The sequence below is a fragment of the Musca autumnalis genome, unplaced genomic scaffold (assembly GCF_047663935.1).
Source record: "Musca autumnalis isolate F117 unplaced genomic scaffold, ASM4766393v1 scaffold_5, whole genome shotgun sequence".
NCBI lineage: Eukaryota > Metazoa > Arthropoda > Insecta > Diptera > Muscidae > Musca > Musca autumnalis.
The window spans coordinates 67,062,401-67,086,230 of NW_027412088.1; the positions used below are offsets into that span (position 1 = coordinate 67,062,401).

The following is a 23,830-nucleotide window of genomic DNA, read 5'->3' on the forward strand; positions in this document are numbered from 1 at the left end:
GATTGCGTTGGCTAGGCCATATCATGAGAATGAGCGATGATGAACCCGCTAAAAAGGCATATGAATACATGCCACATGGCGGTGCACGCAGAATCGGCAGGCCTAAGCTTCGATGGAGCATACAAGTGGATGAAGAAATGAAAAGGCGCGGTATTCCAAAAAGTCAAGCGATAAACAGAGAGGAATGGAGATCTTTTCTTAGTTCGGTCTATCGAACAAATGTTCTGTAATGGGCCAACTAAGTAAGTAAGGGTCGCAAATGAGTATTTCAATGCGTTACAAACGGAAAAACAATCTTAATATACCCTCCATACTATGGTGGAGGGTATAAAAATACATTTATATATCTCTGTCAAAAAAATGTGAAAATATACTAAAATATTTTTCTGATGAGCAGCATTACCACACCAAAAAATAAAGGAAATCAAAAGCTACTTTTCGAAAAACTGTCCCATTTCACTCAGAAATACCCGCATATATTTTATTAAGTTTTTGTGGTCGATCTAAGACGAGTTATTTTACCCACCAACTAACCACAGTCCCATCTTCATACCTCATGTCTTCTTTCATGGCAGCATTAAGCTGAAGTTTTCCATAACTTCCAACGGTAAAAGTGCACAAACAACAACAACAAATGCTGCGATAAATGGAAATAATCTGGACTCACAATTTGTTAAGATGGTGTTAATTGACTGAACCACATACATATTCTGCAGAAAATACAAAACTCTTTTATTCTAAACACTAAAAATCCAAACCCATTTGTCCAAAACAATTTAGTTGCAATTAACCATTCAAGATGTTTAAAGCTGTTGTTTGCAAGCAATTTATTTTGCTTGCATATTTATTTGCCATTGTATTGGCTGCGGGTGATTCTAGTTTAGTGCGGAAGAAACGTTTTCTTATATTTCCTCAACAGGCACCTACCAGACATCAGGTGAGTGTTACTACATCCACAATTTTTCTATACAAAATTGCTATTCAAATATCGAAATTTGAATACAAAATAAAGAACCAAAATTGTTCTTCCCCAAAAACCTTATTTTTTATTTCTTTTCTTCCATTTCCTGCCATAACTGCAACCGAAAGGAAAAATATTTCGAAATCCACGAAATATTTTTCTATCCAAAACAGCAGTAAATCCAACGATTTCTTCCCTCCAGAAATACCCAATATTGACATTTTCTTTGTATTCTTTTAAAGTTCATTGGTGGCATTGGCATTCCTGCGGATTTGGATTATGAATCTTTGACAATTGGTTATGTCCTAAAAGCCATGTATTGGTTGCCCTATGATGCAATACATTTTCGTGAAAATCCTTATTTGCCAGAATATAAGGATGGTTTCTATAACTTGAACACAAGTAATTATATATCGAATCGTAGCCGACGTTCAACACTGCGTTGGGATATTTACGATATTTTAAGTGAACGTTTTGATAGGTAAGATATTGAAGATTTCAAATGGATAACCGATTATTACTTTTAATAAAATTTGTTTAAATAAAATGTTTTATTTTATTTTTTAGCTACGGTTATCGTGGTCAAGAATGTGTAATGAAGGCCATATGTGAAGCAAATGCATTAACCTTTGTGCGGCACTACGATGTTTTTGGTGAACTGATGCATATCCTTTTCAGGTAATAAACTAAATACGAATTGTGTTAGGATGTCAAAATCGATCTTATACTGTCCTGCACCTCGATGTGTTATGCTTGGTTTACATTAACGAAATCCACTTGATTTCAACTGTCAATTCCATTGCTTAAACGTCAAATGAAATCGAATGGATTCAGATGAGTTTTCATTTAACGTATACGCAAAGGAATTGACAGTTGAAATCGAGTGGATTTCGTAAAAGTAAACCAAGCATTAAACGTTTTTAGGAGACCTCAGAATAGACATAACAGCACCTGGGTCTGATATGCTATTCCAACCTCACTTGAGTTATCCTTTGAAGTTTTTCTCATTCTGAGTAGTATAATTGAGGGTATAATTATCGGTATAAGGGTATAATTATCGGAGACCCTATAAAGTGTATGTATATATTCTTGATTAGAATAACATTCTATGTCGACATAACGACGTCCGTCCGTCTGTCTGTTGAAATCAGAATACAACTCGCAATATTCAAGACCTCTAAAATTAGTTACAGATGTTTCTATTATACCTAGGATGTTTGGTATTAAATTGGTTTTATCGGTCCACGTTTTGATATAGCCCCAACGGAACGTTCCCGATTTTGGGAAATTTAAATGTTTCAGCATTATTAGCACACCAAAAATGCTGAAATTCGGTATTCAGTATTCATTGGGGCTATAAAACATTCCCTCAGATTTTTTTGGCTACAGATCTACGTTTTAGTATAATCCCTGTAGGACCGAAACCAGCCGATTTTTGGCAATTTCAAGGGTTTAGCCGCATTATGCCACCGAAATAGGTGAAATTGGCATGGTCTTGTTCTTTGTTGTGGGTATAAAACATTCCCGCAACGAATGGTCAATAAAGGGCCACATTTTGATGTACGCTCATACAACGATACCTCCCGATTGCACGAATTTTGAAGATTTTAGCATATTATTCAACCGGAATGGATGAAAGCTGGTATATAGCACTGCCGACCAAGAAGAGGGCACACAAAATTCTGAATATTGGTATCTTTTGACAGGCAAACACAATCGATAAAAAGAGACAACAAGAGACCATTTGGCAAAAATTTTGACAGTTTACATTACAAAAAAAGTTGCTTTGTTGTAGCAATTCGCCGATGCATCTACCTTTCTTATTGTACCATGGCACTAGGGATCATGGTACAATAATACAGGTAGCATTATCATGCCAGCTGATGGTAACATAATGTGTCAACTGCATTGAATTGATGTCAAATTTTGACACCTTATGTTACCAACAATTGCCGATGCGGCTACCTGTGTATTTGTACCATGCTAGGGATACGTCATGGTACAACTACACAGGTAGCCGCATCGGCAATTGTTGGTAACATAAGCTGTCAAAATTTGACATCAATTCAATGTATTATTGTACCATGGGATACGTATTACCATGGTACAATATTCTATAATATTCTTTTCACTTGGGAATGATGTACATGAAATTTCCTACTCAGCGACCCATGACTTCCCATTCACATGAAAAAATACACATATAATAAATATGGAAAACATTCATTTATTTATTAAAACAGTACATTTATTTGTATAGCACATTCAAGCACAACGGAAGGTTTGGTGCACATTTTTTCCATCAGCAAAATACACAAATTGTTTTTTTTTCTTTTTGTTTTGGCGTCATTCACAGAACCATTTGCCCATTTGCTTTTTTTATTGTTATCCCATTCACTGTTTCGTCAAATTTCTTTTGTTATGACCGCTTGTATCGATATTTCCAATAGCAAATCCCGAAATGTATAAAAGCACACGAATTCTTAATTTTTATTTGATATTTACACCGCAAATTTTTTCCTTGAATGAGGCTTTTTGGTTCACACTATCAAACTCACAAACAACCAACAGCTGACTGTCCAACAACCACAAATTTTTTTGTGGTTGCATGATGAATGGCAAAAACGAACGGCCACATTGGCAAGCAACCGATTATTTGAGCAAAGCTGTCATTCAAAAATGGCAATGTGTACCTAGCTTTAGAACTCAAAAATCGATTTTTCGATTCTTACGTAGGAATCAAAAATCGATCTTTCGATCCTTTGATTCTTACTTATAACTCACTTGGATAATAGAATCGTTCGATCGAGATGACTCCTAGTTGAAAATTGGTCTGTTCCTTTACTTTTAAAAATGGTAACAGTGGCAAAAAATGGTAAAAGTGGTAAACTGCTATCATATAAATTGTATGCTATTAAAAGTAAGGGAACACTTTACAGGTTAAAAATGGTAAGAAATGGTAACCTCAGGCACGTAAAGGAACAGAGCAAATGTGTACGTTTTAGTGTACAATGCTTCGCGTTTAACACTGCCGTACCGTTAGATTAATTTTGTTCATCAGTACAAAAAATAATATATTATTGTTGTCTTGCTCTTACCAATGTAATCTGTATATTTCATTTTCGTGGTACATCAAAAAGTCAAAACAGAATTGATCTTTCGATTCCCTCTGCAAGAATCGAAGAATCATAATATTAAATCGATTTTTCGATTCTCTATGAAGTCAAAACTCGATTCCGATTTTTAGATTCCTCAAATCAAAGAATAGAGTAATCGATTATTCGAAAATCGACTTGCGTATCCCTAGTATGCACGCATGCTGCAAAACAAAAACAAATCAAAACAATTGCTCTCTTTTGTGTGCTCTTTCGTTGCGTTCGGGTCGTGTGTGTGTGAATTGCCGAAAAACTTCGTAACTTCAACAATACCAAAGAACGGCATTGGTATATAGTCCTCCTTAGTGGTATAAAACATTCCTGCATTACCCAACTTAAATGTATTATTTTTTCCAGAGAATTGTGGATATAGGTCCATGTTTTCATGTAGCCTCCATAGAACGATTCCTCCTGATTTTCGGCATTTTCAAGGTTTTAGCTGCATTATTATTATTGATGTAGCTCCCATAGAACGGTACTCCCGAATTCCGATAATTTCCAATTATTCTACCAAAATAGCTGAAATTTGGTATTTTTATTCTTTGTAGCTAAAAAATGTTCCCCCAGAAACTTGTAAATACAGGAACACGTCTTGATATAGCACTTATCTATAGATATAGGATCACGTTTTGATATACACTCAGCAAAATGTTTGCCTCCAAAGATGAAGTTAAATCGAGTGTACAAGTGATCTAGAAGTGCATCAAATTATGCATTTTCACTCATGGTTTTTACAAGAGCGTGACTACTGAAAGATGCACTCCATTAGCACTGCATTTTAACTAACCCTTTATGGTAGAATTGGATGCAGTCCACTTTGCATCCAAAGCAAGTGTTTTGATGCAGTGCTTTTGATTGAATTTGAAGGCACTCTTCGGAATGTGTTTTTATGCAGTTCAAAGATGCAATAAAAATGCAAGTCATTGCAAACAATCTCAAAACAAATAAAAAGAATTTATTGTTTGATAATAAGAACTTTATTACATTAACACAGATTATAAAATTTCTTCAACTGAGTTTGTTTCGTCCGCTCTCCATTTAATCCAAGCTGAAATGTTTTTGATTCATCTGCTAAAGCGGTTCTTATATTGTCTTCCCACCAGCAGTTGAAATTTCGACAAGTACTCCAACAGCACTTCATTAGGAAATTTTCTTCTCGTGAGTTACCGTAAAAATGTTCCCAACTTTTTGTTGTATTTTTATTTTATTTTATATAAAAATTCTAGAAACTGATGCACACTTTTTCTATCTTTGAAAATTTTTCTGTAGTTGTAGGTATCTACAAATTGGCTTGCTTGCTAGGGATCACTATGCAACTGCTTATAAAATGTATCGAACGGAGTGCCTTTTTCACGACTCCCTTGAACTGTATCCGGATGCAATTTAATTGTGAAAAATGGATGTCAATCGTTGGATCGCATCCAAATGCTGTTAAAATATAAGAATTTTTGAGTGTGTATTTCACGACTCTGATTGAACTGCATCCAGATGTTGTTAAAATGTGAGGAAAGGATGTCATTCATTGGATCGTATCCGAATGCTGTTAAAATGTATGGAATGGAGTGCCTCTTTCACGACTCCGTTTGAAATGCATCAAAACATGCCGTTAAAGAACTAGTCTACATTGCACTACTTCCAATTTATTTTGCTGGACAGTGCTGCTCAAAACATTTGCAACTCAGATGCCTATATCACTTTCAATCTATTTTTAGCCAAATTTTGAGTTTTGTTATTTGATTCTTTATTGACCCTATTTTCAAGATTTAAAAATGATTATTCAGTTATGAAAACTTCCGGTATTCAAATGTATGAAATAACGGAGGGACACATGTTTTAGCCTGTTCAAAACATTTTCAACACCATTGTACGAAAATCTATTATTTTTGACGAGTTTTTTGTATTGATTGACATCAAATTGGTTTTAATCAGGAGAAGGGGGCAAAAAGCATTCATAAGGAGTACATTTTACTCCACCTATGTTTAATTTTGACAGACAAGTATGCCGAAAACAAGACATGTTCAATTTTTTAAGAAAAACTTAAATTATGACCAGAAATGTATAACAAAGCTTGATAAAATGGTAATTTTTGAAGATTGTGGATCCAACTAAGTCCAAAAATAAACATATGAACAGCACAGTATCTAAAACAGAGCTGGGTACCGCGTAAAAAACTAAAATCGCCATAAGATGGGAAGGAGGTGTAAGGATAACAACATCTCCTGCATTGGATGATCAAATAATTATACGAATTATTAAACACTTCTCTCAGAGATCATCACAGATGTAAAAATAAGACCTGACACCGATAAATCTATACAAAACCCTCCAATACATACCAAGAATACCGGTGGTATACCAAAATAGGCAAATTTTCGGAAAAAAATAATTTCCCGGAAAATGGATTTTTTCATAGAAATTTTACAAAAAATGTGTGTGATTGTTTATGGAGTAGTGAAACCGAGTACTTCTCGTCGATTTAGACCAATATTTAAGTTATATGACTTGAAAAAAATGTACTTGATCACCAGGTCGAAAGGATGCATAAGGTTGAGATATTTATCAGATTCAAGAACTAACCGGGCAGTTAACATGTCAAAAACGCACCATGTACACACCAGAGCCCCTAGTTTCATGCATGACTACAAAGCAACTGACGTTTCGGAAGTCAGCCTATATATAACCACGTAAAACTAGTAATTTTGGCATATTCACCCTTATTACGGTTGGCGTTGTCGTAGGCGTTCAAGTGTCGTAGACGTAGGCGTTGGCGTAGTCAATAATATTTGGTATTATGTAAAATTTTCGACTACGCCTTTTTTGTAATAGATTGAAAAAATACATGGTGTTGAAGATTATTAACATTTTCGAATGTTACGCGCAACCCTGTTATAAAAACAAAAAATAGCGTCAGTTAAGGCCTGCGTACATAAGCTGCTCTGCCTAATTGCCTTGCTTTTCTGCTTCATTTTTGACATAATAAAAATAAAAGAATAAAGAAGGCCGAGGAAATTTCGAACTGGGTTGCCCTTTTCTTTTTTATTCTTTTATCAGAAGTAAGCAAGGTAAGCAGGCAAGGCAGCTTATGTACGCAGGCCTTTAGAAAAAAAACAGTTATTTGTTAATAAACCATAAAAATGTTAAGTGTGGGCTATTTTATATCTGACGATGAGGATGAATATACTCGGAACGATTTAAACGCAAGGAGCAAACAGATAAGGCCTGCGTACATAAGCTGCTCTGCCTGATTGCCTTGCTTTCCTGCTTCATTTTTGACATAATAAAAATAAAAGAATAAAGAAGGCCGAGGAAATTTCGAACTGGGTTGCCCTTTTCTTTTTTATTCTTTTATCAGAAGTAAGCAAGGTAAGCAGGCAAGGCAGCTTATGTACGCAGGCCTTTACGGCAAGAATCAGACATATTTTCCATGACTGATACTCAGTAAGTAAACACTTAAACCAAAAAAAGGAAAAATGTTCATGCTTTGTTTTCAGATTTGTTAGTTACTTCAGGCTTACTACGGATGTATTCAAATATGTTCTCGAGCAAATTGATCCAGATCTTTACGATCAGATAAGGTCGACATGTGTACCAAATGAAGTGAAACTCTCAGCAACAATACGGATACTTGCTGAAGGCAGTTCATCCTCAGTGGGTGTTTCTCGAAGCGATGAAGGCTGCTGGATTCCAATTGATTGATTGCCCGCGTTTACAATTGTATCCAATTGTAACAAGCTTGATGCTGCTTCTTCCGTGTATGTTAGTATGTACTGCTTGAAGGATCCTCCACCTGTAGCACGACATTCCGCCTTATTGTGAACTAACTTCTTCCTTAACTTGAATTTGTAGTCAGCCCAGACTTTCATCCAACCCTCACCTGTTCGTACTGGCGGTCCTAAAATGTTGAGTTTCGTAATAATTTTATTCCACACTTCTTTCACGTTAATTTTTTTTATTCCATTGCTTTAACCTCTGGCCAAATTTGGATTGTTCTGCAAAATCTGGACCATTGTGTCAAACTGCTTCTTGGTGGTGACTTTTGTTCTAAAACATGTGCAATATTATAAAATTGATACGAATATATAATCTTTTTGTAATATAGACACATACCTTTTGTTTAAATCCATTTTATTTGTTCATTTTTATTAAGAAATTTGTCTGTTGTCGTCAACAAAATCTCTAACGACTAATTTCACAGCGTTTCTCGTAATAAAACGCCTCCCGTGGTAGCAAAATTGTAAAAGAATGACATACCGAGTTGTAATATCTCGTATACGACATACATAATACCAATTAGTCGTTGCCAAAATGTCGTGTACGACATACATAATACCAATTAGACGTTACGACACGCCAATTTGCAATTTTGAATACGACTACACCAACCGTAATAAGGCTGATTATATTATTTTATAAAATAAGAGATTTCTTTGCAAGTAAATTTTTAAAAGGGACCCAAGAAACAATCAATCCACAAAAATATTTGCATTTCAAATCCACAAACTACTTCAGAACTACCTATATAAAATATATACTAGTCATTCTAGTTGCAAATGTTTTAAGCAGCACTGTATATAACGCTAAAACCGTCGACGCATAGCGGCCGGCATATTTCTTTATAAGAGTTCAAAAAGGCTGACGAATAGGGACTACTTATAATCTTATCGAAATAGCGGTGGAGCTGTCGAAACTTACACACAATATCATAGGGTAGTTGATGGCATCTTGGCAGCACCATCGACAAATATGTTCAGAGACAGGCTCATTTCACAGTTCAAGTGCTGAACAGTTTGTGCTTTGTCCACATTTACATTAGGAAATTGCAGCAATTGTCAGTTTGTGGGTAAAAGAGGGTGTTGAGAGTCAAAGAGTTACCATATGCCTCACCTCTCTCTACTTCAAAATAACAATTGCCGCAAGGTCGAAAGACTGGGCATTAAAATTGAAAATAAAATTGAAATTGAAATACAAATATGGACTTTCATATTCAAAAACATTACTAAGTAAACTAATTAGTCATTTATCCCATCACATCTGACATCATCTATAGGTCCCGACGCCATGATCACATATACATGCTCAAATATAACAATACCTATGTCATCTAAAGGTTGTAGACTTTCAGAAACATATCAAAACATATCGTCAAAATATTTCAGTTGCATACTCATTCATTGTTCCTCGAAAAAGGAACTAAATGCATCAGAAATAAAAATGATGACATGTTTGCTTCTTACCGGGCTCATCTCTCGCCTCAGAAAGGGATGTTCGCATCCCGTAATTGCGTTGCCAAACAAAGTAGTCTATGTATCAAATAAAGTGAAAGATTGCGACGTTATGAAATACATATCTTCGCATTTGTTAAGTATTACGGAGTTATGAAACACAATACTTCAGAAATTTGCAGTCATTTGCCAAGCATCTGGCGATACAGAAGTCAGCCTCTATTTTACTCTATGGATCTTCAAATTCATGTTTCTGAATTCAGCAACCGACCGATATAATTTGTCGCTAATAACCAATAAGTCGTTATACCCCTGTTTTATGTGGGCTTAAAAGTGCCTCCGAAATTTGCATTTCGCCGTTATAATCGAAGACGTTATACGCGATTCCAAACACTATTGGAGGAAACTCTTTTGTATGTCATATCATTCTTTTTCTGCTTCACTCCTCGACTGATATGTGTGAATATGTTGTACTACTCATTTTCCGTATACCATCTTAATGTTGGGAAACTGCTTCTCATCATGAGGAGTAGGTCTTCACGAAACTTTGACAGAAGGATTCATCGAGTAAATACTCTGTAACTTTACCAATCAGTTTTCCTAAAATTTATAGTGGTCAGAAGTGATGAAAATGGTTGGTCTGCTAATGGAGACGCTATGGTAATGGCTGACTTTCGTATCGTCAGTTGCTTTACAAATAACTGAAAATGTACCAAGTATTATGTTTCTTAACGCCGTTGCAATTAGGCCGTCATCAGACCATCTGCTTTTTCAAATGTATGACATCAGCTGTTCTGTATATTAGTATACCAAAGTGACAACATACATGTGAAAAAGCAGATGGTCTGATGACGGCCTTAACAACTACGATGCTACGTGTTTCAAAACATCAAAAACACGCATTTTCAACGCAAGTAAAAAGCAAACATGTATCATTTTTATTTCTAATACATTTAGTTTCATTTACGAGGAACAATGTATGAGTGCAACTGAAATATTTTGACGAAGTTTAAACAACACAAAGCAAATGACGATACGGAAGTCAGCCAATGTCTCCTGTTATCCTCTCGAAGGAGCGTCTTCATTTACCCCCTCTGTGTCTTTCCTACACAGAAAACGTTGTAGCCATCGCAACATTGAAAGCTACAGGTTACGATATGCTGTGTTTCCATGCATGATGTTTCTCGGGCGTCTCGTATCCCGACGGCAATAAATCAGACGACAATGAAGCTGCAAACACGCAGGGGTATGTTCTGGTAACTAACTGGTAGTTACATAACTCTTATGGCTACTTTACACGATATGTTTTTTACATATGGATTGTCACTTTTTAAATACAAAATGTATACGCAAAGTGACAACCCATATGTAAAAAACATATCGTGTAAAGTACCAATTATTAGAGTAATACTGATAGCGACTGAGATCAAAACAGGTTCGGAAATTTACCCATTCCATACATCTATTACATCTCACACATGCTGGCATGTGGAAGATTGGGCAAGCAATCCGCAATATACTGCTGATCCCATGGGGAAATAAAGATTTAGAAATGTCGAATGTTTCATTGACGAAGCTAAATGTTTCGACATTTGACCAAAAAATATTATCCTCTGACATTTTTGGGTAGATGGTCCGTTTGTTAGGCGCTGTGTTCACCTAAGTATACAAATTTTCTTATAGAAAAATACGATTTTTTTTAATTTTTATGGTCAGTTTTGAAAACCTTTTTTTTTTGTTTTTTTAAGTATACAAATTTTCTTATAGAAAATACAATTTTTTTTAATTTTTAGGGTCAGTTTGGAAAACCTTTTATTTAGTTTGTTTCTTTTAGTCTTAAGATCAACCAAAAATAACTAAAACGTTGGTGTTAATGATATTTGTTCTCACTCTCTCTCTCTCGATCATTTTAGTCCATCTACATCCGATGATTTGGAAGCCGATTTAAGTCAAAATTACAGGGAAGCAGAAAAATTGGGCTCTTCTACTGGTGACTGTACAATATACGATTGTAATTTTTCAATATTAGAATTAATATCAAAAACTTTGAAAATATATTGAAGTTGGCAGGAAGGAGCCAAAATAAATAATCTGGTATGTGACGGAAAACGATTCGACTCGTTTTCGCATAAATCGAAATCGTATATTTGAATTTTGATGAACATTTTAATAAAATTGAAAATGCATTTTAAAAATATTCACCCTTATTACGGTTGGCGTTGTCGTATGCGTTCAAGTGTCGTAGACGTAGTCGTAGGCGTTGGCGTAGTCAATAATTTTTGGTATTATGTAAAATTTTCGACTACGCCTTTTTTGTAATAGATTGAAAAAATACAGGGTGTTGAAGATTATTAACATTTTCGACCGTTACGCGCAACCCTGTTATAAAAAGAGAAAGAGAATAAACCATAAAAATGTTAAGTGTGGGCTATTTTATATCTGACGATGAGGATGAATATTCTCGGAACGATTTAAACGTAAGGCGCAAACAGTTACGGCAAGAATCAAACATATTTTCCATGACTGTTACTCAGTAAGTAAACACTTAAACCAAAAAAAGGAAAAATTTTCATGCTTTGTTTTTAGATTTGTTAGTTACTTCAGGCTTACTAAAGGGCTGTTTACACCATCTATCAATGTCATATGAGCTGTCATTTCTTTCACCCATTCGACATTCTCTATGTTTGTCAAAATTGACGTCATACATACAAAATTCAATTTGTGCTTTCATACTTACAAGTGTTATTTTCGTATGACATAACCTATAAATATAAAAACAGCTGTTTTTGTCATTGTTTACATTTATTGTTGAGTTGCAAATTTCCGCAAATTTTAATTTTGGTTGAAGGAATATGATAGATATTCATTTTCAAGTTTGTTGTGGTATAATAGGCTTTTGGGGTTATAGAGGCATTCATGTTTTTGGCACAAAGCAATCATTTCCAAGACTGCATCTTTCGACCAATCGATCTGAAAATAACATTATAAACACCATTTATTTACTTTTCTAAATATTTAAATATAAATAACTCTACATTTTCTTTTTTAAAAGATTTTGTTTTTCAATTTTTTTGAGAATGCCAGAAAACAGCTGATTAATTTGTGTTTACATACGAGAATGCCGTATCAAATAGAGCGCCCCCTAAATGAAAAATTTACATATGAGTTGCCAAATCATTTTGATAGATGAAAATTTTCATAGTGGTCACACTATGTGTACAACATTCGCAGGTAGAAAACTTGACATCTCATACGACATTGATAGATGGTGTAAACAGCCCTTAAGGGGTAGTTTATATGTAAATGTCATATGACATGACATTTTCCATCGTTATATATTCGCTAATATGTGTTATATTGGAGATTTTCCTTACGCCATTTACTGTCTGCGTCCACACCAGCAAAAATGTAAAAAAACTACGTCTCCACATTGCCTCCGTGGGTAAATATGGAATGTTTCGTGTCATATGACATTGATAGATAGCGTAAACTACCTCTAAGGATGCATTCAAATATGTTCTCGAGCAAATTGATTCATATCTTTACGATCAGATAAGGTCGACATGTGTACCAAATGAAGTGAAACTCTCAGCAACAATGCGGATACTTGCTGAAGGCAGTTCTTCCTCAGTGGGTGTTTCTCGAAGCGATGAAGGCTGCTGGATTCCAATTGATTGATTGCCCGCCTTATTGTGAACTAACTTCTTCCTTAACTTGAATTTGTAGTCAGCCCAGACTTTCATCCAACCCTCACCTGTTCGTACTGGCGGTCCTAAAATGTTGAGTTTCGTACTAATTTTATTCCACTCTTCTTTCACATTTATTTTTTTTATTCCATTGCTGTAACCTTGTTGCGAGGGGGACAGCTCAGACACAGAAACCCGTACGATGGAGACTAACCTGCCACCATGGGGACGTAGCATAGCGATACAAATGATATTCTGCTATTGTGGTGTTCAAATTTCCATTGGTGTTCAAATTTCCATTGTGGGTATAATTATCCGTCACTCCACATTAGCAACCCCTTTATAACAAATCTCATGGGATCGTGTCAATTTGATTGTCCAATAATTTGGAGGCACATTCAGCGGGGAGAGGAGATTCCATCAATAAAATTTCTGGCAAAACAAATAATCTGTAAAATAGAATTATATTAATACAAAATATTTCTATTAAAATAATAATGTTTACAAACCATGAACATATCTGGTGCTCTATTGTGAATGACCAGCCGGCAAAGGCAAATACAATAGAACACACAAACCGACACACACAACACCAAAACTAAACGATGCTTCCTCTACTTCTGATAGTGTTGATACTGGTGAACAGATTCTTCCAAATGGCTCTTGCTTTTTACCATGTATCGTGATCCCCAATTTTTATTGCAAGAATTCACATTATTTCTGTTCAGAATTAGTATTTTTTCTGGGCAAATGACAAATAAATACTGCTGTTGATTTTAGGTATTGTAGAAAGGGATCTAGTGTCGGTAATTCATCCACAGCTGTCATTAATCAGCTGTCAAATTATTGGTACTAAAATGTACAGGGTATTCATGTTCCATCCCTGAATGATGGCGTATGACCGACTGGCAGAAAAAATAACAATTTAAATGCATTTTGAAAATAATAACAAAAACTTATGAGAGAAAAAAGGAAAACTGTAGGTTTTCACTAACACTTATGATTTCAGGAATGATTGGAAGAAAATGCATTATGGGAAATTCGGCATATAAAAGCGATGTGCAATGGAAAATCGTCTAGAACGTTTTTAATACATTCCGGTGTGGACATATTTTTGTAACCATTTTTTAATAGACAATTAAGTATACTACAAGCTTAAGAAGTTTCCCTTGTGATTAAGTAAAGTGCAAGAAAAAAGAAAAGTGAGTTTTGTGATGAGAATGGTGAATGATAATAGAACTGTTTATCTAAAATGTCAACGTTCTATTCAACAGGAAAGTTTCTTGCACAGTGCTACTAGCGAGTGGTAACCTTAAGTGAGCAATTGATGCAGATTGTCGTCATCATCATAGTTCAGAAGCATTAAACAAACAACAGCAATAAAAAAATAACTAGCTAAGTACAACGGCCTACAGGTAGGACTAAAAAACATCAATTCCTGGTTACCTTAAAACGGGTGTAATTGCATCGGTAAGCGATTGGCTTTATATTCATTGAATCAGAAAATTCAAAGTCTGAAAATAAACGCCCGCCGGAAAGCGCAAATTGACGGGTCAATCGCTGCCGATTTAAAATTTTAATTGAACACCCTGCCTTTGCCAAAAGTTTGTTCTAAAATCCCAGCTGCTGAGTAATTGTAGCTATGCCACACACCTAGCCACGGCAGTTCTAGCAGTCGGTGATTAGCAGTGTTATACGCCTGAGAATAGTTGTATGGCAGTTGATTCGTCACCAGAATTGTCATAAACTATTATAACCACTCAAAGTGGCATAATAATATTTTTGGATGTTCACTAAATTTGTAGTTGTCAATTAGGCGCAGAGCAAAATTTGGTGATTTACGATAATCCATTTGATAAAAAAAATCTACATTTTGTGTTCGCATTATTATTTTCATTATATTTATTTGACATTATCATTATTAATAATTAACTTTATATTTATTTAACTTTTATTTAATTCTCGATTCTTATAACCGATATTTTGTTCAATCATACTGAATTATTATAATTGACTTGTAAGGAGCTATACAACCGTAGTGATAGGGGTAGGTTTGTGATAACTTAAGGGACGAAAGTGTCCGAGTCAACAGATATATACTTCTAACTGAGCTCAATTAGATAGTGAACTGTGACGTAAAGTAATCTGGGTCGGGAATTTAGACCAACAACCCTATCGCGACAGAGTGTAGGTTCTGATCGTTGAGTTTTTAAATAACGTAAATTTTTTATATTACTGGAAATGACTAGATAATAATTATAATCTTTGTCCTTTATATGATGTTTATTTTGTTTGTATCAATAAAATTATGTTTAATGTGAAAGTGAAGTAAAATGAATATGGAGTAGTGTTCTTAATTCGGGAGGGGAAGAGGTTGTAAGAGGGAGGTAAAGGAAAGGGAGTTTGTGGGGTTCACGTAAACGGCAAAAAGGATCCGTGGACCAAGGATGGGAGGGCTGGGTGAGGGTCTGGTCATCAAGGGCCCATGTTCCATATAATGTTCTCCGTGTTTTGTCTCATTTAGTGTTTTGTGTATTATTCAAAGAAAGTTCTTGTTAGACCCAAGATTAGGTTGGCGGGTTGAGAACCCCCTGGGACCGATAGCTAGTCGGATGGCCAATCTAAAACCTAGCGCGGTCATAACAGAAATGGCGCCCAAATTTAAAATAGGACTTCGAAGGTCATCGAATAGGTGATTTTAGGAGTAAAATGATTAAGTGCAATGTCAACTAGGCACTTGGAAATAGCCCAAAACTGTAGATGTAATAGCCCAAAAACAAATTTAGGCTGAAGTTAATGAACCTAACTGGTATTGCAACCAGATTCATTTCAATGAATACTGCTAAATGTGCAATAGTAGGTATAGGTGTTTTTAACTCAAGACTAGATGCAAGTTAGTAAAGGGTCAGTGCAATACCTAGTTCGCGTGATGTAACTAAGTGTTTTTTGTAATCGACCTGTGATCCGTTTTTTTATGTTAGTGTCTAGGAATACCTATGTTTAGACTTGGAAATGAGCGAAATGGTAGCCGTTGCGGATAGTTCGTTGCCGTAAGACAGAGTATCATACGCGATGTACCACGTGAACTTCATTTGTGAGGGAAATGCAAACAGTATGCCGTGGGATCCAAATCACGTATTAGGTATTCCATAAATGTGTTGTTGATTTGTCTATTAAGAACATTATGACGGAATAGAACACCATTAGTATTCGATGAGGATGATAGTGTTAATGGGAACAAGTCTCGCCGTTGTCCCTGCCGATATTGAACTACTATGAGATTGGTATGGTCGCAACGATGAGAGTTGGAAACATTAATAAAAATACTCCTAATCGTTCCCTCTGAAAAGACATCCAAATGAACCTCCCAAAAGATAGAAAGAGATAAAGTTAAAGAAAAAAAATAACCGACATTTTAATCAAAATTTAAACAGATAAACACAGTGACTGAATTAAGCGAATATCTTTAGTAATAGCTAGTTTGTTCAATGATAGTCTAAAGAATAGTCCACATAAGAATAGGTATATAATAATAAATAGTAACATTGCATATTCCTTGCCAATACATTTTCTTCCAACATTAGTTTTTGTTCGGTGTAACATCAACACCTAAATCAAACCAAAGCTTAGAATTGTCCTTACTGGTATGAACACAAGGTCTAAGACAACTAAGAAAAGAAATTGGCCACCAGCATTCGACGAAAATCCGGGACAGCATAGCATAGAAACTAAGAAGACAAAAATGGCAACATCAGGATCGAATATGCCTGAAAGTGACCCACAATTTAGGGACTTGTCAGCTTCCATCATGAATCGTCCAGCCTTGGAAAACAACGGAAACCAAGCACCATCAGCAATAACAGGCCAGGAAGGGGGCACTGAACGCTTTTCGACCCCTTCGAGTAGAAATTTGCCCAGTGAAAAGAACCTTGAAGAGAGTGTGAAGAATATGATTAAGGCAGAAGTCGAAGATATAAGAAGAACTTTAAATACCTTAGTCCAAACTATGCAAACTTTAACTGTGACCGCTTCAAACGTGAATGGCAACAGAACTACAGTAGAACAGCCGGCAGCATTAGTTGCGGCATCGGTAGCGAATTGCCCGTCGACGGAAATGATGTCCAACAATCCGACCCTCCGAATCAGGGTGGAAAAATTCGGCATTGTATATGATGGAAATCCACAGAAGCTCACAGTCGAGGAATTCATCTTTCGTCTGGAACGCTTGCAGGCACAATACCAGATCCCATGGCAAGAGATTGTAAGAGATTTTAGGGTGTTGATATCGGGCCCAGTCCTGGAGTGGTTTTGGCAGTGCCAGAAGATCCGTGTCTTCTCTGATTGGATCCAATTAAAAGACGCTTTGCTATGCCAATACCAGTCGACGAAATCTCCTTTCGAAGCCATGCGAGATCTGGTGGAGCGCAAGCAGATGGCGAATGAACCCGTAGACACGTATTTCCAGGTCATGGGACAACTCCGATCTCGTCTGGTGCACCCTGTAACAGACCAAGACATGATAAATATTATTAAAGTTAATGTTAAAGATAATATAAAAACTGTTGTGTACCCAATGACCATCGCGACTGTGGAAAAGCTGAGAATAGAATGCAAGGAAGCAGAAAAGAATTTCCCGAGACGTGATCCAAGGCCTACTGTATCACATACACGGCCGGGTAGACAGGTAAACGAACTAGATTTCGATAACTATGATTATGATGAAACAAGCACACAATCAGACGTCTCTGAGAATGTGTCAGCGGTACGCGTGAACTATCAAAACAAGATGATGGTTTGTTGGAATTGCCGATCTCCTGGTCATGTTTTTATAGATTGCCCATCAACCGAAAGAAAGGTTTTTTGTTATAGATGTGGCAAACCGAACATCACATGTCCCAAGTGTCCCAATTGCAAATCGGGAAACCCGAAAAGGGGCGTGGAGAATGCGGGGGAATCACGCCCGACAGACAACCCCGGCATATAGGGCAAGTTCAGCTCATTCTTAGGCCCGAGTCCGAAAAAGAAGATAAAGTTAAAATGTACACGGATGTCAATATCAATATCCCGTATGCTAGCTTAAGACATCATACTCCATTGGAAGAAAGAGAGAAGAATTATAATGAAGTGAGAGAAAGGATATTTGGCATAAGGGGCCAGGAGAGTAGCATACCAAAACGCGTTTTGAAAATACGGCAAAAAACAGCCAAACAAAGGCAGTTAAAACGATTTTTGGTTAATGCAGTTTCCAGAGCTGGTACGAACAATCAAGATCCCCGATTATATGCCCAAATTCTACTAAAAGGGAAATGTCTTAAGGGGTTGCTGGACAGCGGAGCTTCCGTGAGTCTTCTAGGGATGGGATGTAGGGAGCTAGTAGAAGAGTTAGAAATTGATGTCAAGCCCGTATGCAGAAATGTATCGACTGCTAGTGGACAAATGTTCAGAATTATGGGGAAAGTGGACGTTATAGTCGAATATGAAGGTAACAAGGGGGAAATTACTCTCTACTTATGCCCCGATTTGGAGCAAACCCTCTATTTGGGGATTGACTTCTGGAGGAAATTCAATATCGCCCCCGAATTATTAGGGGTCAATGAAATAAATGTAGAGAGAATAGTCGAAGAATATAAAAATAATACTGAAAATCATAGGCTCAAGCCCCACGTCTTAACCGAAGACCAACAACAGAGATTAAATCAAGTGATAGAAGAATTCGACACCTTTGAGGAAAAGGGTTTGGGTCAGACAAAACTCGAGAAACACACGATCAAGCTGGTGGAGGGAGCAGAACCAGTAAAAGATAGGCATTATCCTATGTCCCCCGCGGTACAACAAATTACTTATAACGAGATAGACAATATGCTGAAACTAAATGTTATCGAAGAAAGCGAAAGCCCATGGAGCAACCGCACCACGGTGGTCAGGAAACCAGGTAAAAACCGGTTCTGCCTAGACGCAAGGAAGCTGAATAAGCTGACGGAGAAGGATGCCTATCCTCTCCAAAACATCGACGGCATACTTAGTCGAATCGACGAAACATTTTACATCAGTAGCGTCGATTTAAAATTCGCGTTCTGGCAGATAGAACTTGAGGAAGAAAGTAAGAAATATACGGCTTTCACGGTACCGGGACGGCCCTTGTACCAATTCCGAGTAATGCCCTTTGGGCTATGTAATGCGGCTCAGCGGTTGTGCCGCCTAATGGACAAGGTCGTCCCCGCCAGACTGAAAGAAAACGTATTCGTTTACTTGGACGACTTATTAGTCATATCAAGCGACTTCGATCACCACATAAAATTGCTGAAGGAAGTTGCCCAATGTTTGCGAAACGCTAATCTGACAATAGGTTTAAAGAAATCTCAGTTCTGCTTTAGAGAATTAAAGTACCTAGGCTTCATTATTGGGGGTGGAATGCTCAAAACCGACCCCGAAAAAGTAGAAGCAATCCGAAAAATAGCGGTTCCCAGAAGCCAAAGGGAAGTACGGAGCTTTTTGGGTACTGCAGGATGGTATCGGCGCTTCATACGGGATTTCGCCACCATATCTGCACCCTTAACAGATACGCTGAAAAAATCCAAAAAGTTCACTATGACTGAAGAAGCTATTGCCGCGTTTGAGATTTTGAAAGAAGCTTTGACCACGGCGCCTGTTTTGCGCCATGCCGATTTTAGTAAAAGATTTTACATCCAATGTGATGCGTCCGATTACGGAGTCGGAGCAGTACTATTTCAGCTCAATGACCAGGGGGATGAACACCCCATAGCCTTTTATTCTCAGAAACTTAACTCAAGCCAAAGAAACTACAGTGTCACTGAGAAAGAGTGCCTTGCGGCTGTTATGGCAGTGAAAAAATTCCGTCCGTATGTGGAATTAATGGACTTCACTGTCATAACAGACCATGCAAGTTTACAGTGGCTCATGAGTTTAAAGGATCTGAGTGGTCGTCTCGCCCGCTGGTCATTGCAGCTGCAATCGTACCGTTTCCAAATCGAGCATCGCAAGGGGAAAGAGAATGTGGTGGCGGATACTTTATCCAGGTTACCGACAATAGAGGAGCTCGATTTGAATCAAGTATTCGACTTTGAAACCAATGAGTTTGAGAGCACTGAATACGAGGACCTTAAAAAGAACATAAAGTCAAATCAAGATCGGCTCCCCGATTTGAAGATAAAAGATGGAATGATTTTTAAACGTGTAAGGTCTGAAGAAAACGAAATGTTAGGCGAATATGAATGGAGGCTGTGGGTACCAGAGTCTTTGACCCATATGCTTATTGAAAAAGCCCATGATGCTCCCACAGCAGCTCATGGAGGAATGTCCAAAACATTGAACCGCCTCAGGCAACAATTCTATTGGCCAAATATGACGTCACAGGTCCGACAGTATGTCGGCAAGTGTGTTACTTGTAAAGAAACCAAGAGTGTGAATTATAAAACGCAACCACCAATAGGCGATGAAGTGAAGACAGAACGACCCTTCCAAAAACTGTACGTTGATTTTTTTGGGGAAATACCCCCGCTCGAAGAGTGGCAACGCGTACATATTCATCGTAGTAGACCATTTTTCTAAATTTGTCTTCTTGAAGTGTATGAAAGAGGCCACGGCCAGTAATGTGGTGAAATTCCTTGTAGAGGAGATTTTTCGGAAGTTTGGAGTCCCTGAAACTGTGCACAGTGATAATGGTGCACAGTTCAACTCCAAACAGTTTAAGGACATGATAGAGGCATATCACATAAAACACATGCAAACAGCACCATATTCTCCACAAGCTAATGCGTCAGAACGGGTTAATCAATCCGTTCTGGCAGCAATCAGGGCCTACATGCAGAATGATCACAGGGATTGGGATTTATATATGTCGGAAATAGAGTGTGCGCTTCGGACCTCGGTACATGTGGCTACAGGCGTGACACCCTTCTTCGCCTTGTTTGGCTACCACATGTACTCGACTGGATTCGACTATAATTTAGCACGGAAGTTACAGTCTCTCACCGAACACGAAATACTCAATCTTAATAGAAATGACCGTCTATTCCTCATCAGAGAAAAGATGAGAGAAAACCTGCATAAAGCCTACGAAGTCAGAGCAAAGCGCTATAATCAAAGAGCAAGAGTGACAAGGTTTGTCCCAGGTCAGGAAGTATTCCGTAGGAATTATGTACTTAGTGATTTTCAGAAAAACTTTAATGCTAAATTCGCAAGAAAGTTCACTAAAGTCCGAATAAGTAAGCCTGTTGGGAACAACATGTATGAGGTTGAGGACCTCCAAGGCCGACCTTTAGGAGTTGCCCACTCTAAGGACCTCAAAATGTGATTAATTATGTGATAAGCCTATTGGCATAAACGGACTGTGATACACAAGTAACTATGTGCAATATAGGATAAGTTTTTTTCTTTCGCGTGAATATCCTATGTGTGTAGTTATAAATATTTAGTGAATTGATAAACTTACCACCGCCTCGAGGAAATGGTATCCAGTCACAGCCATAGAAATAATTCACAAATGACGAGTAGTAAATGAACCGAGTCCCCAAACAAACCTGAAAAAAAAAAACCACAAAGTAAATGATCTTGTATGTGCCCAAATTGCATATACCTCCCTAATATTTGCTAACATAGGCCCGGCGAATGAGACGTCAGGGTGTGGGAGTTCCCCACGTTGGGTCCCATGAATCTAGCTTCATCAGCTCATACCAACCCTTCGCACACCGCCTATTCCTTCACACGTTCGAAATAGTCGGAGTTTTGTTGCGAGGGGGACAGCTCAGACACAGAAACCCGTACGATGGAGACTAACCTGCCACCATGGGGACGTAGCATAGCGATACAAATGATATTCTGCTATTGTGGTGTTCAAATTTCCATTGGTGTTCAAATTTCCATTGTGGGTATAATTATCCGTCACTCCACATTAGCAACCCCTTTATAACAAATCTCATGGGATCGTGTCAATTTGATTGTCCAATAATTTGGAGGCACATTCAGCGGGGAGAGGAGATTCCATCAATAAAATTTCTGGCAAAACAAATAATCTGTAAAATAGAATTATATTAATACAAAATATTTCTATTAAAATAATAATGTTTACAAACCATGAACATATCTGGTGCTCTATTGTGAATGACCAGCCGGCAAAGGCAAATACAATAGAACACACAAACCGACACACACAACACCAAAACTAAACGATGCTTCCTCTACTTCTGATAGTGTTGATACTGGTGAACAGATTCTTCCAAATGGCTCTTGCTTTTTACCATGTATCGTGATCCCCAATTTTTATTGCAAGAATTCACATTATTTCTGTTCAGAATTAGTATTTTTTCTGGGCAAATGACAAATAAATACTGCTGTTGATTTTAGGTATTGTAGAAAGGGATCTAGTGTCGGTAATTCATCCACAGCTGTCATTAATCAGCTGTCAAATTATTGGTACTAAAATGTACAGGGTATTCATGTTCCATCCCTGAATGATGGCGTATGACCGACTGGCAGAAAAAATAACAATTTAAATGCATTTTGAAAATAATAACAAAAACTTATGAGAGAAAAAAGGAAAACTGTAGGTTTTCACTAACACTTATGATTTCAGGAATGATTGGAAGAAAATGCATTATGGGAAATTCGGCATATAAAAGCGATGTGCAATGGAAAATCGTCTAGAACGTTTTTAATACATTCCGGTGTGGACATATTTTTGTAACCATTTTTTAATAGACAATTAAGTATACTACAAGCTTAAGAAGTTTCCCTTGTGATTAAGTAAAGTGCAAGAAAAAAGAAAAGTGAGTTTTGTGATGAGAATGGTGAATGATAATAGAACTGTTTATCTAAAATGTCAACGTTCTATTCAACAGGAAAGTTTCTTGCACAGTGCTACTAGCGAGTGGTAACCTTAAGTGAGCAATTGATGCAGATTGTCGTCATCATCATAGTTCAGAAGCATTAAACAAACAACAGCAATAAAAAAATAACTAGCTAAGTACAACGGCCTACAGGTAGGACTAAAAAACATCAATTCCTGGTTACCTTAAAACGGGTGTAATTGCATCGGTAAGCGATTGGCTTTATATTCATTGAATCAGAAAATTCAAAGTCTGAAAATAAACGCCCGCCGGAAAGCGCAAATTGACGGGTCAATCGCTGCCGATTTAAAATTTTAATTGAACACCCTGCCTTTGCCAAAAGTTTGTTCTAAAATCCCAGCTGCTGAGTAATTGTAGCTATGCCACACACCTAGCCACGGCAGTTCTAGCAGTCGGTGATTAGCAGTGTTATACGCCTGAGAATAGTTGTATGGCAGTTGATTCGTCACCAGAATTGTCATAAACTATTATAACCACTCAAAGTGGCATAATAATATTTTTGGATGTTCACTAAATTTGTAGTTGTCAATTAGGCGCAGAGCAAAATTTGGTGATTTACGATAATCCATTTGATAAAAAAAATCTACATTTTGTGTTCGCATTATTATTTTCATTATATTTATTTGACATTATCATTATTAATAATTAACTTTATATTTATTTAACTTTTATTTAATTCTCGATTCTTATAACCGATATTTTGTTCAATCATACTGAATTATTATAATTGACTTGTAAGGAGCTATACAACCGTAGTGATAGGGGTAGGTTTGTGATAACTTAAGGGACGAAAGTGTCCGAGTCAACAGATATATACTTCTAACTGAGCTCAATTAGATAGTGAACTGTGACGTAAAGTAATCTGGGTCGGGAATTTAGACCAACAACCCTATCGCGACAGAGTGTAGGTTCTGATCGTTGAGTTTTTAAATAACGTAA

The 23,830-nt window shown here is 37.0% G+C and overlaps 2 protein-coding genes across 2 annotated transcripts; one reads left to right on the forward strand and one right to left on the reverse strand.

Annotated features, from left to right (window-relative positions):
- Window positions 1-799: 799 nt before the first annotated feature.
- LOC141386649 (uncharacterized) lies at window positions 800-14,641 on the forward strand. Its single transcript, XM_073955566.1, has 4 exons — window positions 800-937; window positions 1,204-1,442; window positions 1,529-1,639; window positions 11,253-14,641. Exons 1-4 carry the CDS (start codon window positions 800-802, stop codon window positions 11,398-11,400), a joined length of 636 nt encoding a protein of 211 aa, XP_073811667.1. The 3' UTR covers window positions 11,401-14,641.
- LOC141404986 (uncharacterized) lies at window positions 7,684-8,418 on the reverse strand. The gene is made up of 3 exons (XM_073988876.1): window positions 8,225-8,418; window positions 8,085-8,158; window positions 7,684-8,009 (listed from the first exon to the last, which is right to left on the reverse strand). The coding sequence occupies exons 1-3, from the start codon at window positions 8,239-8,241 to the stop codon at window positions 7,684-7,686; spliced, it is 417 nt and encodes a 138-aa protein (XP_073844977.1). The 5' UTR covers window positions 8,242-8,418.
- Window positions 14,642-23,830: the final 9,189 nt, after the last annotated feature.